The following is a 27,858-nucleotide window of genomic DNA, read 5'->3' as shown; positions in this document are numbered from 1 at the left end:
TAGAGGATCTGAAAAGGGCTAGAACATAGAGAACTGCTTTAGCTCATGGGACTGCGACTCCGCAAGAAGCAGACTCTTTAATTAGTCTGTAATGACTAAGTAAAAGCGGTCCTGACATCATAGCTCTGCAGAGTAGGCATTACTTCTTCCTTCTCTGCTCTTAGCAAGAACCTGCAGTGCAGGAGAACTGGGAGAAAGGCCTGCTCAGATGGACTTCTGCCCATGTGAAGATAAGCATGGCCAGGAAGGAGCCTTGGCTGCTCCCGCACGCTGAGGCACGCCTGCTGTGCAAACTGGCCTCCTCCCAGGCACTCCCAGCTCAGACTCAGCTTCTCTGGGATAACCATACTCACACGAGATACTGGCAGGGACACAGTCTGCTGCAGGCTTGGAAAACATGGAGAGACAGGAAACATACGCAGCTGCTGTGCTCACACAGGCACAGGGTTGGTGATTAGGAATGAATCCCATACTAGCTTCCACAGTTAAGGTGAAGTGGGAAAAGACTGAAAAACCCCACATCCAAGCACACCAGGATAGGCATTAGCAAACACCAACCATGACCTTCACCACGATGACTAACCAGCTACAACACTGAAATTAGTCTTTCACAAACAAAGAAATGCAAGCAAAACTCTTTCCTCAACAACTGGCAAGATCAATGCCAGGCTCAATATCCTTAATTTTAACCTGTGAATAGGCATTGAGTTGGAAGAATTTGTGATGAGGTTGACTCCTCTCCTTTTCCTCTAAGATGTTAAAAAAAAATTGCTGTACAATCCCTAGTAGCACTTTCTTTTCCTATTGGCAGGGTAATTTACTTTTACAGCCTATATGAAATAAATACTCTGATATTAATTTATCAAAACCCAAGATGCTGGACTGGAAAGCCAAGCAGGGGAATTACACACACAACAGACAAATGCAGGCTCCAGAGTGTGTTTGCTTTCCCTCCCAGGGATTTGTTTCAACTTGCACCTGGAGAACCAACCAAAATCTTCAGAAAAAGCCAAAATCTGACAAACTTGCATTTGGAAAAAAAAAAGTGAGATCCTATCAGAGTTCAACCACACTAGGTAACTTACAAATTGAGCAGAGGTAACACACAAGGGTGTTAAATGCTTACAAACCCAGATCTTTCTGTAGTCCTCTTACTGCCCTGCATTTACGTCTAAAACCTTAATCTCATTTTAACGTAGAAAGCAGTGAGACGGATTTGTTAGGATTAGTCTATGTGAGAAAAAGCAAAGTTAAGGTATTTACTGGCTAAGGAGTAAAGATATTTAGAGAGCTGTTCTGAAACATAGTTTCTAAGGGATGCTTTTTTTTCCTAAATCATTATTAGTGGCAGCTGGACTGAAAAACAAGGCTGAAGTGGTTTCCTTTCTAATTCAAAGCAATCCTAGACTTCAGCTGAAGCCTTTTAAAAATGCACACACAGAAAAAGGATTAATTTTCATCTTTTAAGAGAAAGGCATTCACTAGAAAGAAAGCAAATGGTGTTCAAAAAGCAACATTTGTTGATATGAGAAGTCACGCCAGCTTCTTGAGTGCAAGCTACAATATGTGCTGACAGTTTAAGCAATGCAGGGTGCAAGATTAGTCATTGCCCTGCTATTCACAGCAGCTTGTTTCTTCACTGGTAATCTGCAGAAAAGCAAAACAGAATTCTAAAGACCAAACTTCAGGTTTTTTAGTGGCAGGGAAAGCACTGAGAAATCAGTATATGGAAGTGTACCGTGTTTTCAAACTGCAGCATGGAACTGAACCCTGCAAGGATAACTGCATAACGAACATAACAAAGTTCAAAGAAGAAAAGTATTGAACAGTTCCTTGATTGGTAGCCTCAGAATTTAGCTTGTAACCTGTTTTTAAGCATTTCAGGACTCATAAATATATGGCTGACAATGAATTCTGTTCACGTTCCTGAAAACTTATGACCACACAGTAGTCTGGCTGCACTGTACAATGTTTTAGATAAAAGCAGAAGTTTAGGATTAAACTGCCAGAATATTTACTATAAGCTTATACAATTAATCAGCAACATTGTCATAAGTGTTGTAACAGGCTTTACTGTATTTATTTATCTGCTCTTACAACATCTGGACTTCAGGCTTCTCAGGCAGAACTGCAGAATATGCTGGTTCACTTTGGTGGCAGAATGGATGCCAATTTTATTTCTCCATTCTGAGAGGAAAGGTGAAAAGCCTAAACACCTTTGCATTGATTTATTCCCACTGTCTACCCTTATCATGATCCATTCATATAAAAGTGATCCAGTACTTTGACCACATGGAGATACTTAGCCAAACTTCTGCAGCATGCAGTCAGGAGCAGGCCAAGTAATCTGGACTTGGAACAAAAAAAAATATAAAAAATGTGGGTAATTTTGCTTTTAAATTCACCATGTTTTTTAGAATTTTTTGTTTGTTGTAACATAAACGTTCATATAAATCACAAATATGACATTTTAAAGCTGAAGTGACAATTGAGTATGTTCTTTTAATTAACAGTGGCATTTTATCTGGATTTTAACACTCCAGTGCAAAGGTGTTACCAGTAGTCAAACCTGAAAACAGAAAGCATGTATTTTGGCAAGGCATTTTATTACCATGTTAAATCTTTTTTGTTAGCAGTCAGTCATTGAAAACAATCTGTACACATCTAATTTAGTCAACAAAAATAGCTGTACAACTTTAAGTCATGTGCCCCATTTATGTAACTTGTTAAGTTCTGAAGTGATGCTCTTCATTGTTTGAATCCTCACATAAACAATTACCAGTCTTAACATATATTAAAGTAAGATTATGTTCTTCTTTCAAAAGTACAAAAAATAACACTTTAAATATACAGTGGTTCCTAAGCTTAGACAGAATCCTGTCAGGAAGAGGGTTTTGCACTTCAAGAGACAGTGCTTTCAACATCAAGAGCTCTTCAAAGTGCTTGGCAGAATGTGTGAACACTATCCCCCACTTACTAGATGATGAAATAAGGCACAGAGGTCAACTCCCTTGCCCACAGTCACACAGAGAGTGAGTGGCAGAACTAACAGAGCAGAATGTGTGGGGTTTCAGTTCTCCAGTGTAACCATTGCATCTCATTGCCACTATTCAAGTGCAATGGCTTAAATGTTTCTGAGGAGAAAGATGTGTACAGCACATGGTAAACAGGAGGGAAGATTCAGGGCTAGTTAAAGGCTGCAAACAGTTTCAACTCAAACCAAATGAATCTGGTAGTCAGTAACTCATAATGCACTTCAGGGAATGATTACATAGAGAATAATACATTAACCTGCAGAGAGATAGCTCATTAAACAGAAGAAATATGGTGTTTGCTTTGCAAAAAGTACTGGTTGTCTTAAGCTTGACAATAGCTCAGGTATAACATTAAGTTTGTCAGGGAAGTGGTACTTTGTGATCCACAGATGTCCTAAACATTGTTCTCCTATCAGCCAGGTGAACTTCTCTGAAGAGTCACTCAGAAATGCAAATAAGGGCTAAATATCTCCTCAGGAGGCAGAGATGTGAATGAGGCACAAAACCCCACATTAATTGCTTGTGAGATACTTGTGAGGACTAAGTATGGTAAAGAAATACCAATCCAGAAAAACAAAGTAGTCTAAAATAAATATGGTTAAGGAAATTGAGTCACTCATCCAAAATCACCAAGAAGTGCATCTTTGGATAGCTTATGTTGCAAGAAAACCACACGTGACACATGTAATCCCTGCTGGGATGAGAAGCATTCTCTAGCCCAGCCGTCTGCTGACAAACAAGCATTTCAGAAAGCCTGTCCCTGGATAGGATGCTCAGGAGATGACTCATTCACTGACAGAGGCTGCTGATGGGATTCAGAAACAAGTGCACTTTGATTCTGTTCCTCACTGACTTGATGGGAAGGAACTGTGTCATGGTTAGAGCGAGACTGCTGACTTGATTCCTGAGCCAGCTGCACGTGCTGAGCTGGATGTGAAGATCCCGGCAAGTGGATTTGTTCATTTTGTCCTTGATGAGCATGGAGATGTTCTAGCGCTTCCTTGGAAAGAGTGATGACATGCATTTGTTCAGGCTGGGCAGCCTCTATTTGGTTTGCAATCATATTGATACTTTGAATTTGTTCTGCTTGCTCCTGCTGAGCTGAAAGCAACAAGTTTTGCAGCTGCTGTGGCGGCTGCGCAAGGAGCGCGAGGTTGGCAGCCTGCTCTGTGGTCATGCTGGGGGCACTTTCTGTGGTCACAATGCTGATGCCTTGATTGTGGCTGGGCATGAAGTTGATGTTGTGTACTGCATCTGTAACCAGCAGCTGAATTTCCTGCCCTCCCGAGGTGGCAAGTTGGTACTGCTGCAGCTGGAGAATGTTTCGCACTTCTTCCGGATGAGCGTTGGCGCTCGGGGCGGCGCTGCCTTCCTGAAACTGCTTTTCCTTGCTGTGAATTTTCAAATGAGACTTCAGGTTGTCCAGACGAGCAAACTGCAAACTACATTCTGGGCAGGCAAAAGGCTTTTTGCCTGTGTGTAAGATACAATGTCTTCTCTTAGCACTGGAATCAGAGAAGGATTTTCCACATATATCACAAGAATATGGCTTTTCTCCTCTGCAAAAGGAAAGAACTTGATCTCATTAAAATATTCACTTTGACAATGCTGCTTTCTGAAACTTCTTCTGTAATAAAATACTTAAATGATTACATTGTTTTTCTAAATTGTAAGTACTTAAAGGGTAGTGTTAAAAACATCCTCTATTTGATCTCCTGATTATCTCTATTTGACATCACAAACTGTTATACACTCCAGAGCTACAGCGAGAACTGCCTTACTCTGATAAAAACAGAGGTACAAGTTCTATGCTGCTAGACCTTGATAAGAATGCAACAACATAGCACAATTCTAAGCACTGACCGTTTTAAGAACATTCATTAACAGTGTGGACTTCAAACCAAAAAGAAGTTTCCAAATCCTAACTTGCTGCCTGTGTCAAAAGGACAAGAAATTTTACTGGAAATGTTTTCTTAGACAACAGTTCTCCAGTGATTTAAAATCTAACATGTCTTTATGCAATGCACTGCACTGACAGGGGTAAAAGACAACTAATGCTGTTAAAGAGACAGGATAGCTCACGGGACAACAGGACAATGCTCCAACAACCTTGATACACCATAGCTACTGTTCTGCTCTTAAACAAAACGTACAGTAAAATTTTCACAAAAATAGTATAGCAGTAAGTACACTGTCAGTGAACAGACACAAAACACCAAAGAAGACTCTAACAATATCTTGGTGCATGAGCATTTAGGACTTCAGTACTTTCCACTACCAATTTTTTCCTTACATAGATTAAGCAAAAATGTTAAATTTTTAACAATCATTCAAAATGCAAACAAGTCCTGACCGTTCTACAGTTAAATAAGCACTACTTCTAGTTATAAGACTACAAGTCGCATTTTAAAAGAATGTAATGAAAATAAGACATACTTTACCTGTGAATTCTAATGTGAGTCTGAAGTGAACTTTTAGCTGTAAATGATTTGCCACAAATCTCACAAGTGAAGGGCTTCTCACCTATCAAAAAGAAATGTGACTTTCCTTTTGAGATAGCACTTTTCATCAATTCATTAAAAACATTTTGTGTTTTACCATATACAGTATCAAGCGTGCACTGATGGCTCCTCACACTTCTGCCATGGTTCGGCAGATATCCAAAACTGAATGAACTCACTAGTCAAAATGAGGGTATAACATTTTAAATGTACAGCTCTAGCATTTCTCCCCTTTGAAGATGAAGAATTAGGTGATCCAAGCCCCCAAAGCAACAAAAAGCTGTACCTATGGCACAGATGTGTGTGTTCTACATGGAACAGAAACACTCTGAAAAAGGCTGTCCCTGAACCCTGGCATTAATGCCACGTTCATGTGCAGCACCATCCACATGAGTAAGCCCAAACTTCCAAAGCTGGAAAATTAGGCCATTATCTTAACAACTTGCCTGGCTTTCTATAAGGCTCCATCACACTAGGCCTATGATAGTCTGGAAACACCAGTTAGAAAAAAAATAAATTATCATGAGTTAAATAAAATGTGAGTTTGTTTGGGGATTTTTTATTTGTTGGGGTTTTTTTCAGTGCATTTGGAATTTTGATGATAATTGAGTAGAAGCAGAGAGGCCAAATTAAATTATAAGAAAGTTCATAAGAAACAGATACTACCCAACCAAAGCAAATCCTAATTCACACCATAACAAATCCTTGTAGCACTGAGGCTCTTTAAGACACCAGACACGAGAATCCAGATCACCACTGTGGTAATTCACACCATCAAAGCACACCAAATCCAGGGATTGGGAAGCAGCCAGTTTCCAAGGAAGCTTCCCATTTAGCATAGAACTGCAATGCTTACCAGCTTTCATGTGGCTTTGGAGGGCATAGATAAAGGATGAGAGAACAAGAAACATTGGTCAGAAGGGACCTTGGTCACCCAGTCCCAGCTTGCTACTGAAAACAGGAGTAACTTCCCAAGTAGACAGTATTTGTTACAACAGTGTTACCAAACTCCTGCCAAAGTAGAACAGTTCTATCTATGTGAACCCCTGTCCCCCAAATGCCTTGGAATTGTACTTTGCTTTTGGGATGGGACAGGTGAATTATTATTTCTATATAATTAATACTGGCTGTATCTTGCCTGTCTTTTCTAGTAGCAAAATATATTGCAAGCCAGTTTATGCTAAAAATCAGCTTAGCTCATATATTTTTGCAACTTTCCTTGCTAGTAAGCTTCCTCTTCTCATTTCCCACCCCAAACTCATATCCCACTACATTTAGAGAGCTGTATCAGCTTCAGATACAAAACTCTTGTGTGTGTCAACACTGAGTTCTCCATACAAAATGATGTAGGTATCATATGCTAGCACTATTCTGGATAACCAAAAGCTCCCAGAAGGACAAGTTTTGGCCTTAGCATATCCCAGAAAATTTAAATCTTTTTCACTTAGAAAAGAGAAGGAAATGAATGAGATAAAGTATGCTTGAGAATGAGTTATGCATTACAACTGCAAGCAACACACTTAAGAATAATTTGATTTTGTGAGGAAACAATTGCCACTGTTTCTAGTTACTTTAAAAGACAAAATTATTCACATGTCACCTTATGAACTTATTCTTCAAAGAGAAGTATTTTATGAAGTTTATGCCTTGCTATTATGAGAGGATAGATCAACATTTTTATCTCTGTTATCCAGTGATTCATTACCAGCCTGCCCTCTAAATCTCTTAAAACACCCTCTGACGCACTTGCATTAAATCATCCCTCCCAGCCCATCTCCTCTCAACATCTGGTTTATCATGGCACAGTAAAAGCTAAATGGAAATAATTATTTTCCTGGTCACAGCATGTTTCATAAGCACCCATCCCTCACAGACAGAGGTGTCCAACTCATTTAGGACACACACCTTCTGTTGCTTGTCAGCTCACTGCAAGCCTGATACATGCTGGATACAACTCTCCTAACAAACTGAATTCTCAGTCCAGGATTCTATCATGTGAAAGCTAACTGGCATTTTCTGCAGCAGGTTTTATAAAACTGGGGAAAAAAGCCCTCTTCCTGTAATAGGCACTGCTTCTGTGCTGCTGTAACACAAGCTTTTTTGTGCTCCTGCATTCTTGATGTCAAATCTCTTCATTAGCAACACAGGCATCATTATGCACAAGTAGAGCAGAAGTTCATGCCACAGAGACAAATGTAATTTGCTTAACATCTTTTTGTCCCTGTAACTTCAAGAAAAAAACAATCACAAACCCCACAAAACTCAAGGTACAACATTACCTGTGTGTGTTCTTAGATGTTTCTTTAGCTGAGCTGCATCCATGAATTTGCGACGACACTGGTTGCATTCCGGCAGTGAACGGCCTTGTCGCAATAACAAAAAAAGTGTCAGTGCATAAGTGATCCCCTGTATCTCTTCAGTGATCTTTGTTAAAGCACTTTCCTGTAAAATAACCACTTTGCTATAATACAGGGATAAAACAGAAGGTGATTCACTGCCTCCTCCCTATCTTAACTGTCACACTCCTATTTCTCAATTTAGTATTACCACAGGAAAAGAGGGGACTGACACCTGCTCCTACCCAAAAACACCTTCACTTGAAGCTTTTTAAATTCTGAAGCTTTGTAAATTCTGATTTTCTCCACCACTTCCTCTTTTTGTAGCTCCATCCCATTCCAGAAGTGAGAAGAACACTTCCTAAAGCCTGTATGCCTTTACTAGTCCAAAGTAGTGGGCAACTACAATGCAATTTGCATACCAGGCAGCAGACATAATTGTTTATACAATTCACAGCTTCTATATAGCATGGACAGCAGGGCTAAAATAATGAAGTTGTATGTCAAATACAGTGTAACTAATTTTTAATCATCATAAGAGCCCTTCTCAACTAAACACTTTCCTACACATTGCATTTACTACACACCATCATGTCTTTTTCACCCTATTCACTGTTTTATACCTGTCCAACACAGGACACACCAAGGTAGCAGAGACTGAATACATCACCGAGAAAGAACTTTCAGCCTAAGTCAATCTTTAGGAGGACAAATCAGCATGGACTGTAAGCCAGGTCCTCAACCCAAACTTGTTATACCTGTGTGTAGTCGATAGTGGCTCTTGAGCTGTCTCTTTTGGCTGAAGTATTTCCCACACTGATCACAGGTAAAAGCCTTCTGCCCTGTAGAGAAAATCACTTATTAAAAGGTAATCCAAAGTAAATGTAAGGAAATAAATAAAATACAAAAGTCAGCTGTGAGGACCCAATTCAGTTTTGATTTGCCTCAAAATGGCTGTCAGAGGCACATGGGAGAGGGGTTGCACATGAGCCACGCCCAGGAGGCACCTGGGAAAAGATGGAGGAAAGCCTTGCCTCTGGGGAGACCTTTCCTGGCAACCACTTCATGTCTGGCATGGGACAGGCAATCAGGAGGGGAACACTGAAGACACTGTACCCCAGAGACACTCTCCAGTCAGATGGCAAAAGGTCTCTGCCAGTGGACTGCACTGGGACATTGGACTGGGCCAATGGTCTCCTGTCAGCAGGTGGACTTTCGGAGGAGCTGGAGCATGAAATGTAACTGTGTCACAAGTCCCAGGGCTTTTCAAACTTGCTTTTTGAGTTGGGCTTTTGTTTTGGGGCTTTTGTCAGACTGTGCTTTTGCTTCTGAGGCTTGGTGATTCGAGGGGCTTTTTGCAACTTGGTTTTGATTTGGCGCTTTTAGAGTCTTATGCTTTCTGCCCTGGCCCCAGTGTGCCTTTTGGCTCTCTTGCCCTCGCTGGCTCTTGCTCACCCTTGTGTCTGTCCTGCCTCCCTGTGTGCCTGACCACTTCCCTGTCTGCTTTGTCCCAATGTCCCTGCGTCCAACCCCGCCCACCTCCCAGCCAGCCCACTGCTGTGATCCTTGCCACAGCTGTGTCCAGGGCTCTGGACCTCCTGCCTGAGCACCCCTCACCTTGTGTCCAGCTGCCTGTCACTGCAGGAGCCGTGCCCAGGCTGGCAGCATCCACATCCCCCACCTTGACGGCACTCCCCGACCTCTGGTGGTAAAGCCCTCTTCCCTCTATGTCTCCCCTCTCTCCTCCCATTCCTCTCCCATATTTCTTCCTCTTGTTCTATCTTCTCTAACTCTCTTTAGCAGGGTAACTTATTTTCATTTTGGTTTTTTCATTACCAATAAAAGATTCTCAGATACAAAGTTTGTCTCGTTTGACATTATTTTGTTCCTGACTATCCAACTATCCATTTTTAAAAGAACTCCTCACAGTTTCCCTTAGTGGAATGTGACACCAGTATACACAAGATGAATCAGAAGTACCTTGTTTTCAGAAAGGCAAATTCTTGCAGCAGAGATACATTTGCCTTGAAGTATTTACCTGAATGTAGGCTCATGTGCTCCAGAAGAGAATGCTTTGTTGTCAGAGCCTTACTGCAAATGGTGCATGTGTACGGCCGTTCCCCGGTATGCATCCGCTCATGCACTTGAAGAGAATGCTTCTGGGAAAAGCCTTTGCCACACTCACTGCATTTAAAAGGGCGTTCCCCTGAAAGCAAAAGACAACATTTTTAGGCATAGATGCATCATTTCTCACTAGAAAGTCTAAGCTGATAGTGAGATGCATTGCAATGTTGTAGCTACTGAAAAAATTAGTCTCGATTAGTGGTAAAGAGGCAAGCTTCACACAGGAATAAAATAATTCTTTCACTATTGCCATATAATTCAGTGCTTAAACAATGAAATTATTAATTACTCTGAAATCTAGGTGAGACATAAAGGTTCTGAGATCTGCTGACAAGAATAAAACAGCAGACACAGAACAAACCATAATTCGGACCAGCATGCTATTTTGGATATTCTTGCTGTAGTCAACAACCAACACCTCAAGAGTCACTTGCCTTTGGCAGCATTCCTTAATCTAACCCAAAAGCAGCAGCAGTCTGTCAAGGCCTACCTGTATGGCTTCGCTGGTGAATAGCCAAGAAATGACTGTACTTAAATACTTTGCCACAGTCTTTACAGCGAGCTTCAGAACCCACACGCTTTCTTTTTCCATCAGCTCTCTTTGCCAGTCCTTCCTCATCCTCATCCCCAAGAAGTTTGTAATCTTTTAGTTTGATTGATCTCCTTATTCTACGTTTGCTGTAACGGCTCTGAGTGCTCTGTATTCCTTCAGATTTGGGATCGTAGTTTTCATCTTTCTCAGCTGATAGATCAACAGCAGCCTCTGAGCCACAAGCAGGTTCACTTTCTTCTCCATCTTTCCTCACTGAAGCCTGTTCATTGGCAACTGTTTCTCCTACTTCAGTGTGTTTTTTCATATAATTTTGCTCATTTTGCACAGAGTTGTTCTCTCTCAGCTGCCCATCTTCGGAAGAATTTGCTCCTGATTCTTCTTCTTCTTCCTCTTGGACAATCTTGATTTTCCTTGGCCGCCCCCGTTTTCGCTTTGGTGGATCATCATTTTTCCTGTCACTTGCAACAACAGAGGCTACACTTTCAGCTGGAGCTGGCAATGCACTGCCTGGGCTGCGGCTTTCCAGGTAGTCTGTACAGGCCCAGACCAAGTCAGTTACTTTCAGCAGCTGTGCAGTAGCCAGGATTTGTTCTGTGCTTTTCTCACTGGCACAGAGGCAACCAGTGTAAATGAATTCTAGCAGAACTCCAAAGGTGTCTGCCACCATTCCCTCCAACATATAAACTGACTGCCCTATTTCATCCTCATTTACAAACATCATTGAGAAGTATTCACTGCTGGCAGCCAGCAAAGCTTTATGGGCTCTAAATTGCACATTCTCCACTATCAGAGTAATGTCACAAAGAAAATCCTTTTTTCTTTGTTCCTCAAAATTAGCTAGAATGGTATCTTTGTGAGCTTTGGAGTGGATGATCAGTTTCTCAGAAGGATCAGTTGTTTTTGCCATTTTAATTATGAATATTACAGGAGGTGCCTAGAAAAACAGAATAGCTTTAGTAAAAAATTATTTTAACAGTCGGCATTATAAGACCCAAGTATCATTTGTTATACCAGTAACAGAGTTCAAGAGTTTCTGAAGCAATTCTGAATCCTCTGAGCTTTTGAAAAATCAACACTACTGCTGATATGGAATTTCTTCAAAAAGTATTTTAAAATCCTATGAAAAGGCTACAGATAGTTTTTTAGAATTACTGCCTATTTTTTTAATCTCTGATGTACTGTGAACCCTGTATTATCTAAAAGAATTTGCTACCCTAGCTTCTGAAACTAAAACAATCAGACAGAAACAATTCCTTGGTCACAGCTCCTTAGTACAGCACTGGCTTTTCACGGCAAGGCTTTGATAGTGGGGCAGTTACAGGGGTGGCTTCTGTAAGAAGCTATCAGAAGCTTCCCCAATGTCTTACAGAGCTAACACCAGCTGGCTCCAAGATGGACCCACTGCTGGCCAAGGCTAAGCCCATCAGTGGATGGTAGTATCACCTCTGGGACAACAGATTTAATAGGGGGGAAAGAAATGTGCACAACTGCAGCTGGAGAGAGGAGCGAGAATCTGTGGGAACAGCAGCCCTGCAGACACCAAGGTCAGTGCAGAAGGAGGAGCTGCTCCAGGCAGAGATTCCCCCACAGCCCCTGGTGCAGACCATGGGGAGGCAGCTGTGCCCCTGCAGCCCATGGAGGTCCATGGTGGAGCATAGATCCACCTGCAGCCCCTGGAGGAACCCACACCAGAGCAGGCTGATGCAGGCTCCTGGCAGGACCTATGGCCTCATGGAGAGAGGGGCCCCCACTGACACGGGTTTGCTGGCAGGACTTGTGAGCCCATGGAGAACCCAGGCTGGAGCAGACTGCTCCTGAAGGAATGTACCTATGGAAGGGATCCAAGCTGGAGCACTTTGTGAAGAACTGCAGCCCATGGGAAGGACTCAGGCTAAAGTAGTTCATGGAAGGACTGTCTCCTGTGGGAGACCCCACGCTGGAGCAGGTGAGGAGTGTGAGGAGTCAAAGCAGAAACAAAGGCAGTGTGCAATGAACTGACTGCAGCCCCCATTCTCCATCCCCCTGCACTGCTGGTGGGAGGAGGTAGAGAAAACTGGGACTAAAGCTGAGCCTGGAAAGAAGGGAAAGGTGGGGTGAGCGGTTTGAAGATTTGGGTTTATTTCTCATTACCTGACAGTGATCTCACTGACAATAAAGTAATTTCCTCAAGTCAAGTCTGTTTTGCCTGTGCTGGAAACTGGTGAGTAATCTCTCTCTGTTCTTATCTCAACCTATGAGCTTCTATTATATCCTTTGTTCCCAGTTCCCCTGAGGAGGGGAGTGATGGAGCAGCTCTGGTGGGCACTGGTGACCAGCCAGCACCAATCCACCACACTGGAAACAAAAAGGTCAACTGCAGTTTGATCAGTGTAGTTTACTCAGGAACAAGCTAGGAAATCCTGTAATAAATGATGCCATGGTTTATTTGAGGTATTAGGACATGGGTTGGACTAGATGATCTTAAAGGTCTCCTCCAACCTAGTGATTCTGTGATAAAACTTCACTGGTATCAATGTGGCAGGACTTCATAACCTCTTTTACCTCCCATCTATCGTTCTGAAAATGTCTCTTTTTTAACACTTTCACTTTTTTAACACTTCCAACACTTTTAACTTTACTAAGATTCAGCCTAAGAAGGTAGGTAATACAAACACAGAAACAGCAGTGTTTTGAAGGGTTCTGTCTAATACAGGGCTCATTAAGGTTATCTGTTAACGATCAATTTGTCTTGCTAGGCTTCTTCAACAGTAAATTTGCAAAAATTAATAATAAACAAAAAAATCCATCAATTTCAAAAGAATCCACCAAATATTATGGGAGAGATATGCCCGAAATGTCCTATTTATAAAACTCAGCTAAACTAAAGATAATACAAGTGTCACATTAAACACACATAAATGTACATATTTGTATTCAGTTAGTGCAACAGTTTCAATGACCTGAACAAATGCTCCACCAAACAGCAGACACTACCTCCAGATGATACCTAAATGCTACTGAGATGGTGAAAAAGGAATTCTTTAGCCCTAATCAGCTACCAAATAGTTCACTGCAGAGTCAAATTGTTTTATCTGGGAGCTTTCATTTCCAAAGCATGTGAGCCCGATGTTTGTTGCTGGAGCACCTTAAAGCACAGCTGCAGGTGTGACCCAACCTGCCTTATCGTGCAATAAGAATTCCTGGACGGCTGCTGCCAACTCTGCCTGCAGGCATCCCCTACCCTCCACACAGACAAGGCAGTGGGTGTTTTGTGAGTTCTAATCGCATGAAGGACGTCGATGTTTAACCAGGAGGTGACAGCATTAGTATTTTGACTGCAAAATCCAAACCACGCAACTTCCCTAAAACCCCCCACCATCACAGAGTGAGGCTGTACTCCGCAGAAGGCCGCACGCTGCCGGCAGTGCGTGCGGATACACGCTCCGCTCCAGCCATGGAAGGACTCAGGAGCTCCCGGGGGGCAGCGCACGGCCCGGGGCTGGGCCTCGCCACGGCTACGACCAAGGGCACCGTGCGAGTCGCCGTCCCCGCGCACCGTGTGAGCCCTTCGGGCCGCTCCCCAAGGGAAGGCCGCGCATCACTCGTGGGACGGCAGCAGGGAGCGGGCGCTGCCCCGCGAGAGCCGCGGGCCCGGAGCACCCGCCCGGTGCCGCCCGCCCTGCCCGGCACTCGGCACTCAGCACTCAGCACTCAGCACTCAGCACTCGGCACTCGGCACTCAGCACTCAGCACTCGGCACTCGGCACTCACCGCTCGCCGCCGCCGCCGCTGCACTTCCGGGCCGGGGCTGGCACCGCGCCTGCGCTGCCGCAGGGAGCGCAGCACGGGCGGGACTTGAGCACGGAATCACGGAGCAGCCCGGGTAGGAAGGGGCCCGAACGGATCATCCGGTTCCAGCCCCCGGCCCTGCCCAGGGCAGTCCCCAAAAACACACCGTGTACCAGAGAGCGCTGCCAAATGCTTTCCTTGAACTCTGTCAGGCTTGGTGTTGTGACTACTTCCATGGGGAGCCTGTTCAGTGCTCAACCACCCTCTGGGTGAAAAACCTTTTCCTAATATTTAAACTAACCCTCCCCTGGCACAACTTCAGGCCATTCCCTCGCGTCCTGTCGCTGGGCACCACAGAGAAGAGCTCAGTGTCTACCCCTCCTCTCCCACTCCCAAGGGCACTGTAGACTGCAGTGAGGTGTCCCCTCAGTCTCCTCCAGGCTGAACAGAACAAGTGACCTCAGCTGCTCATCATATGGCTTCCCTCAAGGGCCTTCACTATGGTCATAGCTTTCCTTTGGACGCTCTCTGGTAGCTTGATATCTCTCAACTTCAGACAAAAGATTTTATTTCTAAGATTTCATGGTTAAAAAACTGGCCCGAGAACGTGTGACATTTGCAGGCCATGTTGCAGCCATGCTGGTACCTCATGGCAACACTCCATGTGTTAATCAGTGGAAATACAGGGTTCACACAAAAGTAGGGCGAGTGCCTTTCAGGGAAAAAAACGTCTGCAGTCTGTCATCAAAGCCACGGGGCCGATCTCTTGGCTCCTGGTACGGGCCCCTCATGGCAGTCCCCAGGTACGGGAGGAGTTGGCAGTGCTCCACAAACTGCAGCAGCTTCTTCCTGTACATCTGCCGCACCGGCTCTGAGCTCCGGGGGTTGTGTGCTGCAAGAATTTAAGCAGCATGTTAGTGTCTCCTATAAACTTTATGGAATTACATTAGAGAAATTTTTCAAAGGGACCAAGTCTACTTCTGTTGGCATCACCTGTGGTACAGATAAACACCTTGAGTATTGGTGCCAAGCCAAAAAGATCAAGCCTGGTATTTCAGAAAGTTCCTGATTCCAAATAGCTATGACAATCAAAAGGATCAGGCTTTTCTTAAAGAAGACACAACAAACATGCCCAGTTGCTGTCAACTTCTCATTTCTCAGACTGTTAGATACTGGTGAAACTCCAGGCAGTGACAAATTAGGGTAGTGTGGCACACAACCCAAAGTGGCACATCCTGGGGATAGACCAGGTCTGGTATGGCTGAAGGAGCTTTAGTTCCTTAGCAGGAACTAAACTCCTGCTTCTTGTCCCCTATTTAAATGTGAGATTGGGGAATGATGTTAATTGAAGATGAGAAGGTCTAACTTCACATAGAAATAGGATGAAATTTCCAGGGGACCACAATTTAAGGTGCTTTGATCAATTTTTTAAATCAAGAATGGCATGACTACTCTGAAGAGATGCACAATAATAAATAATTCTGTATTTGCAACTAATCACAAAATCACAGGATGGGTCAGGCTGGAAAGGGACCACATTGGGTCATTTGGGACAACCTCCCTGCTCAAGCAGGGTCATCCCAGAGCACATGGCACAGGATTGTGTTCAGATGGCTCTTGAATATTTCCACTGATAAAGACTCCACAACTTTCCTGGGAAATATGTTCCAGTGTTTGGTCACTAGCACATGAAAGAAGTTCTTCGTCACGTTCGAGTGATTTGTCAGTGTACAGGAATGCTATATCTTAAAGCTGGAAGCAGTCCTACCCAGTGCTAGAAGAAGATAACTTGTTTTCCTGGATTCCTATGGTCAAACTGTTTGGCACTGCATGAAAAAAAGAGATTTCTGCACTTGCACAACCCTTCTGGTTTATCATCCATTACTAATAATGATTTAATGTTGCAATTTTTGAGCAAAACATTCCTAGCATGGGCTTCCTTATGTTAGCAAAGCCATGCTAACAATAGAACGAAAATAGCCTTTTTAAATGAAGCAAACTACAGTATAAAAGCAGTTTGGTGGCTTAGGAATTGTACATTTATACAGGGGCTTAATCATGTGCCTGCCCTGTTCAATGGTCTTCCTTCAAAAAGCTGTGCTAGCAAAAAAAAAAAAAATCTGTGACAGTTCAAGAAAATTCTGGAGGGCTCTGGAAACTACATGAGGAAACACAGGATGTGAAGAGCTTTGAAAAAATAATTAAGATTGGTATTATCTAAAAGAATAAGTAAAAACGTAAAATACAAAAGGCCAGGCGAAGTTCACCCAGTGAACAGGTTGGCTTATAAATGACAAAAGTGGTGGGTTGAAAGAAATGTCAGTCTGGCTCCAGAAATCTCCAGCAGTACCAGAAACCAGCCCAAAGCTATAGCAGAGCTGCAGACAAGGACACTGAAATTGAGAAAGCTGGCAATAGTTAAGCTGACTGCAAACTATTAAAGATTATTACGTGCAACTGATATCTCTGGCTGAAAAAAACCCAAACAGAAATTCTAAAGAAAAGCAAATATGAACACTAATTGGCTATCTATATTGTATCAGAGGACATATGTCATTTATACAATTAGTTATTTTTATAGCATGCTATTTTACACACTACCTTTTAGATGGAAGGAGACAAAAAGCAGAGCAGTTTCTTTCACACTTAGGAATGGAAACTTTGGCTTAAGGCTGCCAACTTCATGCAGAGCTTTTATTAGAGAAGTTGCAACTCCCTAAAGAAAGAAAATAGGTTTAAAAGACCATTACAGAAATCTTGAGTAATGCCTTATCCTGTTGTAATGCAGATCTAACCATACAGGGTGATATCCTAAGTTGGTGAATAGTAGAAGATAACAAATTAGCATAAAATAGGGAGAGCTGTAACCATGAATCATTTTTCTTTATTTATTCATGTGTCAAAGTGTATCAAACTACTCTTAAATTTTTCCAAGTAAGTTTGTGTCTATGCTGGTGTTAAAAGTCAAACCAAAATGTGCTCCTACAAGATATGATAAACAACTAAGTCAGAAAATCTATCATATAATACTACAGCTTATTATCCCTCTCTGACGGCCTTGTATTTTTTCCATTAAAGCTACAAACATCTGTCATTTTAAAGCTTTAAAAAATTACTCTCAATTATAACTAAAACATTTTCAATTTAATATAATCTCATTAATAAATATAAGACTCAAATGCATTAAAAATAAAAATTAAAAAAAAAACCAACAACTGAGTGGGATATGCTATATATCACAAAATCGTGTTTTAAAATAGAAAAACAAAAACTGGCCTGTTCAAGGTATCCAGGCAAAGGAAGTGTAGTTAATAGCATTGGCTCTTTTTTTGGAGGGAGTTTATGGGGAAGCTTCAGATTCCCGTACTTCTCTGGTAACCTAACCAGATATAAAGTAAGCACTTTTAAGATGTATGAACAGTGACATGATTGAAGATTAAAATGCAGTTAGTGTATTTACCTCATAAACGTCTGAAGTTTTTCATCACTTTCAAAAATATATACCTTGTCTTGGTATTTTGCTGCATACTCGATGTTGCCAGGCACCAAAGCTTCATACCTGAAGAGATGGAACAAGAATAATTCATTCACAGAAAACATAAAACATAATTTGTGTAGAGTAAATTCATGAGCTACTGGTAGCCTTCTGGTAATTCAGCAAGTGTAGCAACTACAAAAAATACCAGCAATTGGATCATCCAAGTTTCCACTACATGATGGACAGTTACAAGGTTAAAAATCTCATGGAGTCTCTGCCTCAAAATCTGCTTATTAAGGAACTTTTATAGTGCTTCTTTAAAGCTCCTTCATTTAAAATGTCAATCATATTTGTTCAGGAGATTAAAAAGGGATAACATAGAATTGGCTATTATGGTTCTCCTCTGATGATAAATTCTTGCACACTGAGGAAATCTGTGTCACTTTATGGTAGAGCTTTATGGATCTCTACAAAAATCATAATAGGTAGTTTTGCATCTACTAGGGATTTATGAGATTTCTTTTAACCTTTGAAGGCTTATGATAGAGAGAATTCAAACTATATCTGTCCATCTTCATCATGAAAGACACCAAGCCAACACAGATTCTTGTAGAACCTGTAGCCATGTAACTTTTAAAAGGTGATTTTATCTTGATTTCCAAAGCCACAGGTGCAATGTAGAGAATTGTAATTGCTTTTCCTGTCCAAACCCTGAACAACATTAAAAAGTACTTTGAAAAGATTTCCTCATTAATGCATTAATATAGGACACATATTCTGTAATTCAGATTATGAAAATTCTAGTGACATACCTCTGTTTTCCATCTAGGTAAGTGACTGGACAGTATCCCTGCATTTCAGGATTTACAGGGAATAAGGCCTTCACTTCTGCTTCAGTCAATTTCTTTGGTAGCATATGCGGGGGTGGCAGAGGGTGAGATGCCAGTGATGATACATAAACCTCAGGTCTGCACAAGAATTTCTGTAGGAAAAAAAAAAAGGTTTTATAATAATGAAAGAAGCACTGTAGGACTGTTAAACTCCAGAGGACTGGCTCACACTTTAGATACCTATTTTTTCTACAATGCAACAGTGTGTTGGCATTGCTGTTGCTCTTGGGTAATTTCTTTTCCAACCTCCTCTCAGCTGAAGTAGTCACTATTCACCCACCATCCATCACTATCTACTGCTGTCATAAGCCACTTTATAACTCAGTCTCTCCACAACAGATAAAGAAAGGAGAAAGTTATTGTTTTCAAATGAATGTTTGATCTGTGACAATTTGTAAGATGAGCTTTAGTTTAATGGTGTTTGTGCTGTATTTTGTTGGCCGAAACATGTGATAGCAGAAGTATGCAGAACAAAAGCTTGAATGCTAACAACAGTGGTCTAATTCAAGTTGCATATTACCTATTTCTGTATGGAATCAAAGAATCTAAGCAACAATGTTCCCTCTTCCCATAATCCCATCATTTTGAGCTGCTTTTTTGATACGCACTTTCAGTTCTTCCTGTGAAGCCATTCTGTAGTAGTGCCCCTGAAATTCTGCAGCAAACTCCAGTGAGGGGCTTACAGAGCAGTCAACCAGTTCACCTTTGTCTGCAAGGCTGACAGGACAGTACTGTCCACACTCCCCCAGCTGCCCCTGCAGTTCCTGGGGAGTGATACATAAACCAGCAATGCTGGCTGCTTTTCCTGTTAATGAAAGCAATTAATGATAATGTTTAATTTATGAGAGACATAGAAACATCAAACAATTTTACACTACAGTGTAGAAAGCAATAATTTGAAATTTATATGAGATAATGAGAACTAAAACATCAATTTGATAATGAAATGAAGTTGTAACTCATTTTACCAATTAATTTTAATAACATTTTTTAGCATGTAAGAAATATAATAATTATTAATGGTGCGGGATACTCTGCATGCTCAGCTTATTAGTCTGTTCTTCTTTTTTATGATTTATTGTTTCACTCCTTTGTGTTACTAAGGGACATTTCAACCATTATTTTATGTCTTTATATTGATGAAAATGAGTACAAGGTGTGATGAAAGCCTCCCCTTTATTCTACCATATCTTGCAAATGCTACAGTCTATCAGGAGGAAATACATTCAAAATCTTTAATAAAATGTCATCTCAAAACCAAATTACTTAAAAATCATGCTTTTTCAAGCTTTATGTGTAAAAGTTAAGTGTCTTTTAATATTTTTTTACTATGATTCCAATTTTTAAGATGGGTGCAGCCACAGAGCTGTAAAAATTAAACCCAAAAGGTGGATAAAGATAAGGAAGTATATTTGCCCTTCAGAGGAATTCTAGTTAAATAGTACAGACATGTTTAAAAGGCATATTTAATCCTAACCAGTGCTGACAGACAAAAAGTCAAGTGGGAACTGTGCCATTTTAGAATAAAGTGATCTTCTTCCTAAAGCACAGAAATTAACTCAGAGGGCATATTGAAGCTTATTTCTAGATTTTAAATTAACATCTTCTCTATCTCTTCCTCTTCCTTCAGTAATAGTAAAGGGAAGGTGTGAGTTCCCCTTGTACCTTTGGGGTACTCTTTGTGATTTACTACCCAGTGATGCCAGATCTACCATGGACCAAGGACTCTGACTTCCTTTAGCAGATTTGTGTGACCCTGTTCTTGGGAAGATGGCCTCAGACTGCCCTGTAGTTGGCTTTGCCTTCACTCTTCAAGAGATCTCTTCAAGATCTCTGCAGATGAGATTGAAGAATTTAAGGGTATGTATGTGGCCAAGAATTAGCCTCATCCACAGAAAGATGAAGTTTTCAATGTACATAGTAAATTGCAGCTTTTAAAAGAAATAAATATTCTGGGAAACTTTGTTTTTCTTTTACCTTCTTTTCTTCTTTCCAGGTATATCTGGATTTGTTTAACAACCGACTGAACTTTCTGCAGAACGGTCTTCCAGACCCTCCATTTGCTATGACTGGCATCAATCACACACCAGTTCTGATGTTCCTTCATATAGTAAGTTCTAATATCATCAATGTGCTGTTTATAGCAGGAATTTTTAATAGCTAGAATCTGTGGGCTGTCATGTTCAGGATAAGGAGGTCTAAAGACAATGAAAAATAACAGTGATTTAAATCTGAGGCTTAGATAATTTCATTGAATTTCAGTGTAAATTCTAGAATTCACTATAAGTTCGTTTTACCAAATTTTGCTTATTTGACATTGTAGAACATATTTGAGAAATACAAATTTCTTTTTAAGAATACCACCAGCTACATTGAAAAGCAGTGTACTTTGATCAGACAGTCCTGTTCAAAAACAAAGAACAAAACTTCTCCTATTTATGTCCCAAATACAACTCAAGAATTATTTTGCAAAGGATTTGGAATGTATCAACACATATTACCTGACATACACTACAAATACACCATTAAATGGTACCCTGATATTGCACATTTGATTTGTACTTAAGCCAATGAAATATAATTAGTTTCGTATTTAAGATGAAGTTTAAAGTAAATACTTTCAAAAACACATCTTTGATTTAATTTTTTTGCAATGCAAATTGTCTTTAGTCTTTTAGTAAACAATTTAACATTGTACTGATTACTTGATAAACAGAAAGAGACAAAAAGAAAAGGACAAAATGAAAGAGGCATGCAATAATGCTCCAAGCTATCTGGAACTTCTTAGAAACACTTCCTCTAATGAGAAACAGGTTCTTACACAATTTAATTTTAAGGTGAATGTTCTGTTCTTTTTCATTCTCTGTCTGTTTATAAACTACTTACTGTTCTTCCTCAAAAACAACCAATGGCTCTTTAAACAGATTATTTATCTTCTCAGAAGAACAAATAAGGAAATGAACTGAATTGAAAGGCTTAGAAGTCCTGAATTCTGTACACTACTAAATATGCATAAGTTTCATATTTTTAAAAGAACTCTGATTAAGTTTTTAAAAGACAGCTTATTCGATGAAGTATCAATATATTTTATAATAATAATTGATGAAAAATAAATTTCAGCACCAGAGAGAAGTGGTAACATTTTTGATGTACAGTTGCATTAAACCACTTAAACTAAGCAGTGGGTGCACAGCATTGCACATTTGTAATCTCAGTCCTGCAATTGAAGGGTCTGGCCAGAGCATGCCCCAAACACCTTACATCCTTACTATTTCTGCTCTATGGAAATCAAAGCATTAGAAAGGAGAGGGAATGTTTCCCATGTTTTTCATATGTGGAGTTCAGAGACAGCTGAGTTATGCTCCAGGTTAGACACAATCTCTGGGTATAGCACTGAGACACATAAATAGAGATATTACAATATTGTGTAGAAAATAAAAAAATTCTATCAGGGAGTATCACTACCGGTTTGATCTTTCCTTATCCAGCAGTGCTCTTCTGAACACTTCCTTTGTATCCATATCTAATTCAAAGATTTTCACTGGAATTATCCTAGTTGATTCCAAGAGATTTACGTGTGCTCTTGTTAGAGGATATCCATCCAGTACAACTCTGCACGCAAACAGAAGCAGAAAAATAGTTTTGAAGAAACTCACTAAGAAGTGAGTTTCCAATCAACCAGGGAGTCTATGTATATTTCTAGTACATTTTCCATGGAGACAAAAGTCTACACCCATGCCATGAAGTTATCACTGCTCTCACTTGACAGGCACATTCTTCACTCCTAAGAATTTACAACCAAATTTAAAAAATCAAGTAGGCAGAAGAAGAAATAGTAATGAGAAAAGGAAATGTACAAAGGGCAAAAGGCAAGTGGATGGCTGGGAGTTATAAAAATGGTGTACTTTAATATTCTGACACATGAACAATTCTGAAACATAATTTTAACTATGAGAAGTCTCCATATGGATTGGGAGGAGCAGTTTTTAAAGTGGTAAGTACAATTATTTACTACAGTATTTGAAGAGTTTTTATAATCATACTGAAGAAGAATAGTTTTTACATATTAGGAAATACTGGAACAAAATATGCTGAAACAATATTCCAGGATTTAACATCAAAGAGAAGCTGAAAGAATTCTGATCTCAAGCACAAATAATTTTCAGAGATTATTGCAGAATTGCCTTTCTCTGTAACAGTTCTCTTTTTTGAGGAGAGAAGTTGAATTTCATGAAATACTGATGATAAAGCTTTTTAAGTCTGCCCAGTTTCAAAGATGTTTCAGTGGGGGAGAAAGAGCCTAGGATTACCTATGAATGAAGTGATAAGACTCACTGGTTTCAGTTCCTCCTTAATAACTTGAGTTGTTAAGAAAACAAAAAAACCCCTGAGTACTGAAACAGCCTGCTCGATCAAAGAGAATCAGGTGTGTCCAAGTTGGTTCTGGAGCTGGTATAAGAGAGACCAAATGGTAGTTCTCAAAGGATAGTAGAAGATTCTGGCCTATTGGCTGAAAAAAAAGTAACTGTCATAAAGTATATTACTTCGATGTACTGAAATAAAGTTACTTGGAAATTGCAGAAAATTCTGCTTCAGTCTCATTTCCCAGAGATACTGTAAAATTTAAAAAAAAAAATCTCCTTTTGAACAGATTTTTTTTTTAATGCAGAAACCACTGATGTGTTTTAGTGAAATTGTTCTACAGCAGTAACATGGGAATCCATGCCTATGAAGAGACTGACATGTCTTGGAGAAACCCCCAAAACCCCAAAAAAACTCTTACCCAGTGGGATTATCCATGTGATTTAACAGAGCCACATGTAGAGCCTGGATGGCCAGTTCATCAGGCACGGTGAGTCCTTGGAGAAGGTGGGACTGTACCTTAAGTGCCAGCTCGCTCTCTGGCCGGCTGTTCAGCACAAAGCGGATGGCATCTCCTAGGGACAGGCGCAGGAACCCATAAACACTCGCGAGTCTCTGGGCAACTGCAAAATATTTCCATTTCAAGTCACAACTTTGAAGGTAAGTTGTTACTTACACAATCTGGCTTATGCACAGAGCATGCTAACACTATTCAATTTAGAACAAATCTCAGCAGATATAGTCAATATTATTAGTGTGTGTTAGAAAATATGCCTCCATTGCTGTTCCTCGTACAGAACAGCCCATCAGCTACCTCATTTATCCAGGAAAGGGGAAATATGCTAAAATTTCATCCTAAATATGAAATCATTTGAACCTGTCTCTTTTCTTCCTAACATTCTATTCTAATCAATAACTATAGTTTAATGTGCTCCTCCCTCCTCCAGTAAAAAGCAGAAATGTGTGGATTGACAGAGTCATGGAGGAGGAAAGGGACGGGAGAGGGATGGAAATCTTGGGTGCTTTTTAATCTAGAAATTTCAAAACAGACTGAGGAATGGGGAGTTTGGGGTCTTCATCCTTGATCCTAGGACTATTTCTTCATTTTACATTAGCTTATATTGACTCAAAAAAGTAAGAAAATTATAAAATAATACAACAAAGGGTATAAATAGCATAAGTCCAGTTAAGTACAAGTCCAGGTCACTAACATCTTAAGGATCTGGGATAAAATTCAGATGAACAATGCATAACTATCAGACTGTCAAATGAGACACCACAGAATGTTACTAACAGAATCTGTGCCCAGCAAGAAAAGCAGGATGACCAACCATATTAATGGTTTATGTTTTTCTAATAGCAGTAAGGACAGATACAGCTTCAGTCATTAAAAAATGATTTTTTAAAATAGATAACTGCTCATACCTGTAGTTTTTCCAGACTTTGGAAGTCCCACAATTGCAATCTTTACTGGCACAGATTGCTTAGGTTTTGGCTGACAAATATATTTGATGGGATTTGTCATAAATGTTTCTTTATTTTCTTTACTTGAAAAGAAATAAATATATTGTCGATGGATTACTGGAAAGACCGTGCTTTCATCCCTTTGCTGTGGCTTGATCACATCTCCTTGGCTTAACTGTGTAATATACAAAACGAGAATCAGTTAATTAGGTTTGACCAAGCCTTTTCTTCCTCCATCCCAGAGAAGTGGCTTTATAGGCTGATAGAGGAGTACCAACCATATGACACAGACCATCAAAGCATTCTAAAATTCACATATATGGACATAATATTTTGCTCAAATCTGAGAAACTTCTGTACCTACACTTCTTGTTCAAAAAGATGAAAGAAACATTGAAGACAGAAAGAATACTTGCTATTTCCAGTAGGTGGTACCGTAACACTTTATGTCTGTCAAGTTAGTGTAGTCAAAGATTAACATAATAGTTTTTTTAATTTTCAAAGAACAAAGAGAATAATTTTATTCCTCAGTGAATTAAACTCACCTGCCTGCCAATAGAAAATATACTGAGAATATTGTATTCACCACAAGTCATATACAAATGAAGAAAATGTAAAAAGATATCAATAGTTACATTATGGTCAAGTGAGAAACCACAAGATAAGTTGAAAAAGTTATGGGAAAAATACATGCACTGCTGATGAAATCTTTTCAAACACATCAGACAGCCACTAAAAAGTCTGCAGTGCTGATGGATCATTGACATGTAAGAGATGCAATTGGCAGAAACAGTCATTGAAGTAATATCAAATTAATTCCTTGCACTATTCTTCTCTATGGAAAAACTTACTCATGTCCCTGTTGCAGCCCTTCTTAGAAGAACTGTCTTAAAGTGTCAATAAAAGATGCTTTAAAACAAAATTTAGAAAAGCAGTATGTAGAAAAATTGCCCAGACAGCATTCACCTTACTCTTCTAAGGGGACGCAGAAATGTAATTCTGAGTAATGTGTAACATTGACCTTTCTTCAACAAAAGAAGGAAGATGGGAAAAATTAGTATTTTAAAAAAAAGTGTTTTCCTCCAGCATACAACCTGACAAAAATCGTCCAGTAAATCTGACTCTGTATTGAGCAAACTGAAATACACTAAGGAAAAAAACCACAGAAGTTACATGCACACACATCAAATAATGGGGAAGAGCCAACTCTGCTTCTTGTCAAGGAAAATCATACATCACAAATCCATTACTATTCTTTGAAGGAGTCAGTAAGGTTGGTCTGGTTATTACTGCTAGAGCTGGGGCTGTTCTACTGTGTAGCATTGTCCTGCCAGACTCTTCTCATACCCTTAGGTTCCTATTCCTGGATCGTCATTTCAGGGTGCTTGCTCTCAATTTATGGGTTTTCATGAGTCTGTTCTACTGCATATCTGCTTCCATTCCTCACTCAGCTCATAATGTTTATTCTCTGCTTATCTAATCAGTTGCATAACTACTTCCCCTCCCCCCCAAATTTAATCTCAAAGTAACTGGAATATACTCAATCTGCCTTTCTATTCAAAAACTTCCAGTCTGTAATCAATTTTAAAATTTCTATTATTATCCTAAAATGCCCTCAAAGTGATCCTATTTCCCTTTCATTTTTATCAGTTTGTACAATTTCACTGTCAGCACACCACTCATATTTTACCCAATAACTTCCTATGACCTCTTTCTTGTAACTGAATTGTACTTTTTGGTTGGTAAAAAACACTGTATAGAACAAAGGAATGGAGTGAAGGAATGGAATACAAAAATCTGGTGAAACCTGGCAGAACGAAGTGCAAGGAATAGGCTGTAGAGATTAATTAAAATTAAACACATAAACTGTGGTTCAGTAGTGGGAGATGATGTAAATGTAGACATATCTACTTCTATTAGTATGTACCTAGATTATTAGATGCAGCCATGAAAAAGAATGAAGATTCTAAGGTTAAAGAGAGACAAATGTGATCTGGAACAGGTGAAAACTCAATATGACACTATACAAAGAATAAAATGGTTTGATTAATTGGCATAGTAAAATGAAGGCCAAAGTATGTTTCCTTCAGGGGCTTTGTGCTTTCTGTATGTTGTTCACTGGACTTTTTTTCAACTAATCTTCCTTTTAAATTTTTATTTACTCACAATCCAATCAGGTTTTATTTCTACCATTAAACCAAAAGAATTACCTGAGAACATTCCATTTCCTACCTTGGGGATAGTGATAAGTACTTTCTGACCTCAATTTTCCAGATCTCTAGTAAAATACCATGGAAATAGATTTGTTGCTCTTCAAAAATTTTAAATTTTGACAAGAAAGAATTATTGCTAATGATTCTGCTAATTAGCAATGATATTGCTAATGATAATGGTCAGTTGTGTGTGTGGCTTCTTACAAATTCTAAATCCTTTCTGTTTGTTCTCACTACTATTGTAAGGTTTTAAGACCTTCTATGTTGGCTTGTGTTTTGTGTATCGTTAAGTTAGGCATTTCTTTCCAATTCAATGCCACCTTTAATCATGTCACCAATGACAGTGTAACAAATTTTACTAAATGCTTTTCAGCCTTAAATTAGCTGCAACACTGAAAAGACCAACACATTTTGTTATTACTGTTTGCTGTATTTTCTGTATAATCAGTCATGTAATTTTGATTCAGTAATGTAATTTTCATTAAATATTTCTGGTATTAGTTGCTACTGTCTGATAACATCTTGTTTATGTGAAATGTATTTTTAAAGAGTGACAACTCTTGAAAACATTCTTCAGGCATTTAAGAACATTACCTTGACTGGATCCCACTGACCAAAAGAACTTCGGAATTTATATGAGTAAACTAGCATCTTCTGAGCAAGTGGAAAACTTATTGGGTAACATTTCTCAAAAATGCTCCTGCGGTTTTCCACCAGGGGTTTCAGCTTTTTGTATATTTGGTAGCACACAACACGAGGCTTCCGTCTTCCATTGACCTCAACTGGCAGCATTTGTAACTTTTCAACCAGCTCTTCCTGGTTAAGAAAACAAAATGAAATATTAGAATCATAAATGCAATCATTTATGATTCTAATATTAATAAAGACTGATGGCAAGATTTTCTGTGAACTATCAAGGATTTCCTAAGCATGTTCTCAGTCAACATAAATCAGCAGTTTGGTGGGAATTGGTCTTCCTGCCCATTTCTATATTAGGTGTCACACTGCTACAATATTGTATTATTATCTGGTTTTGAAAACCTTCTCTCTGGTCAGTGAATAGAGCTTCTTTTAAATCGTGATTAGTTTCTTTCTGAAGTAAAGTACTTTGTAGATAATAAACAAATGTTACTG

The 27,858-nt window shown here is 39.8% G+C and overlaps 2 protein-coding genes across 2 annotated transcripts in view; both read right to left on the bottom strand.

Moving 5' to 3' along the window:
• Positions 1–2,239: 2,239 nt before the first annotated feature.
• Positions 2,240–11,464, bottom strand: ZBTB24 (zinc finger and BTB domain containing 24). The gene is made up of 6 exons (XM_058802346.1): positions 10,487–11,464; positions 9,911–10,078; positions 8,631–8,714; positions 7,816–7,899; positions 5,477–5,558; positions 2,240–4,594 (listed from the first exon to the last, which is right to left on the bottom strand). Exons 1-6 carry the CDS (start codon positions 11,454–11,456, stop codon positions 3,781–3,783), a joined length of 2,202 nt encoding a protein of 733 aa, XP_058658329.1. The 5' UTR covers positions 11,457–11,464; the 3' UTR covers positions 2,240–3,780.
• Positions 11,465–15,006: 3,542 nt separating this feature from the next.
• AK9 (adenylate kinase 9) overlaps positions 15,007–27,858 on the bottom strand; it is a 57,806-nt gene continuing 44,954 nt past the window's right edge. The window contains exons 25-35 of the mRNA XM_058802254.1: positions 27,319–27,540; positions 24,473–24,686; positions 23,469–23,670; positions 22,151–22,297; positions 20,663–20,883; positions 19,294–19,490; positions 18,608–18,777; positions 17,778–17,876; positions 17,594–17,696; positions 16,919–17,033; positions 15,007–15,209 (exon numbers count right to left, since the gene is read on the bottom strand). Coding sequence (XP_058658237.1) covers positions 15,007–15,209; positions 16,919–17,033; positions 17,594–17,696; positions 17,778–17,876; positions 18,608–18,777; positions 19,294–19,490; positions 20,663–20,883; positions 22,151–22,297; positions 23,469–23,670; positions 24,473–24,686; positions 27,319–27,540 — 1,893 coding nt within the window. The remainder of the gene's footprint in view (positions 15,210–16,918; positions 17,034–17,593; positions 17,697–17,777; positions 17,877–18,607; positions 18,778–19,293; positions 19,491–20,662; positions 20,884–22,150; positions 22,298–23,468; positions 23,671–24,472; positions 24,687–27,318; positions 27,541–27,858) is intronic.

Source organism: Ammospiza caudacuta, chromosome 3, assembly GCF_027887145.1.
Source record: "Ammospiza caudacuta isolate bAmmCau1 chromosome 3, bAmmCau1.pri, whole genome shotgun sequence".
In the NCBI taxonomy this organism is placed as follows: domain Eukaryota; kingdom Metazoa; phylum Chordata; class Aves; order Passeriformes; family Passerellidae; genus Ammospiza; species Ammospiza caudacuta.
The sequence above is the reverse complement of the archived record's forward strand: the minus strand, read 5'-3'. Positions and strand labels throughout refer to the sequence as shown.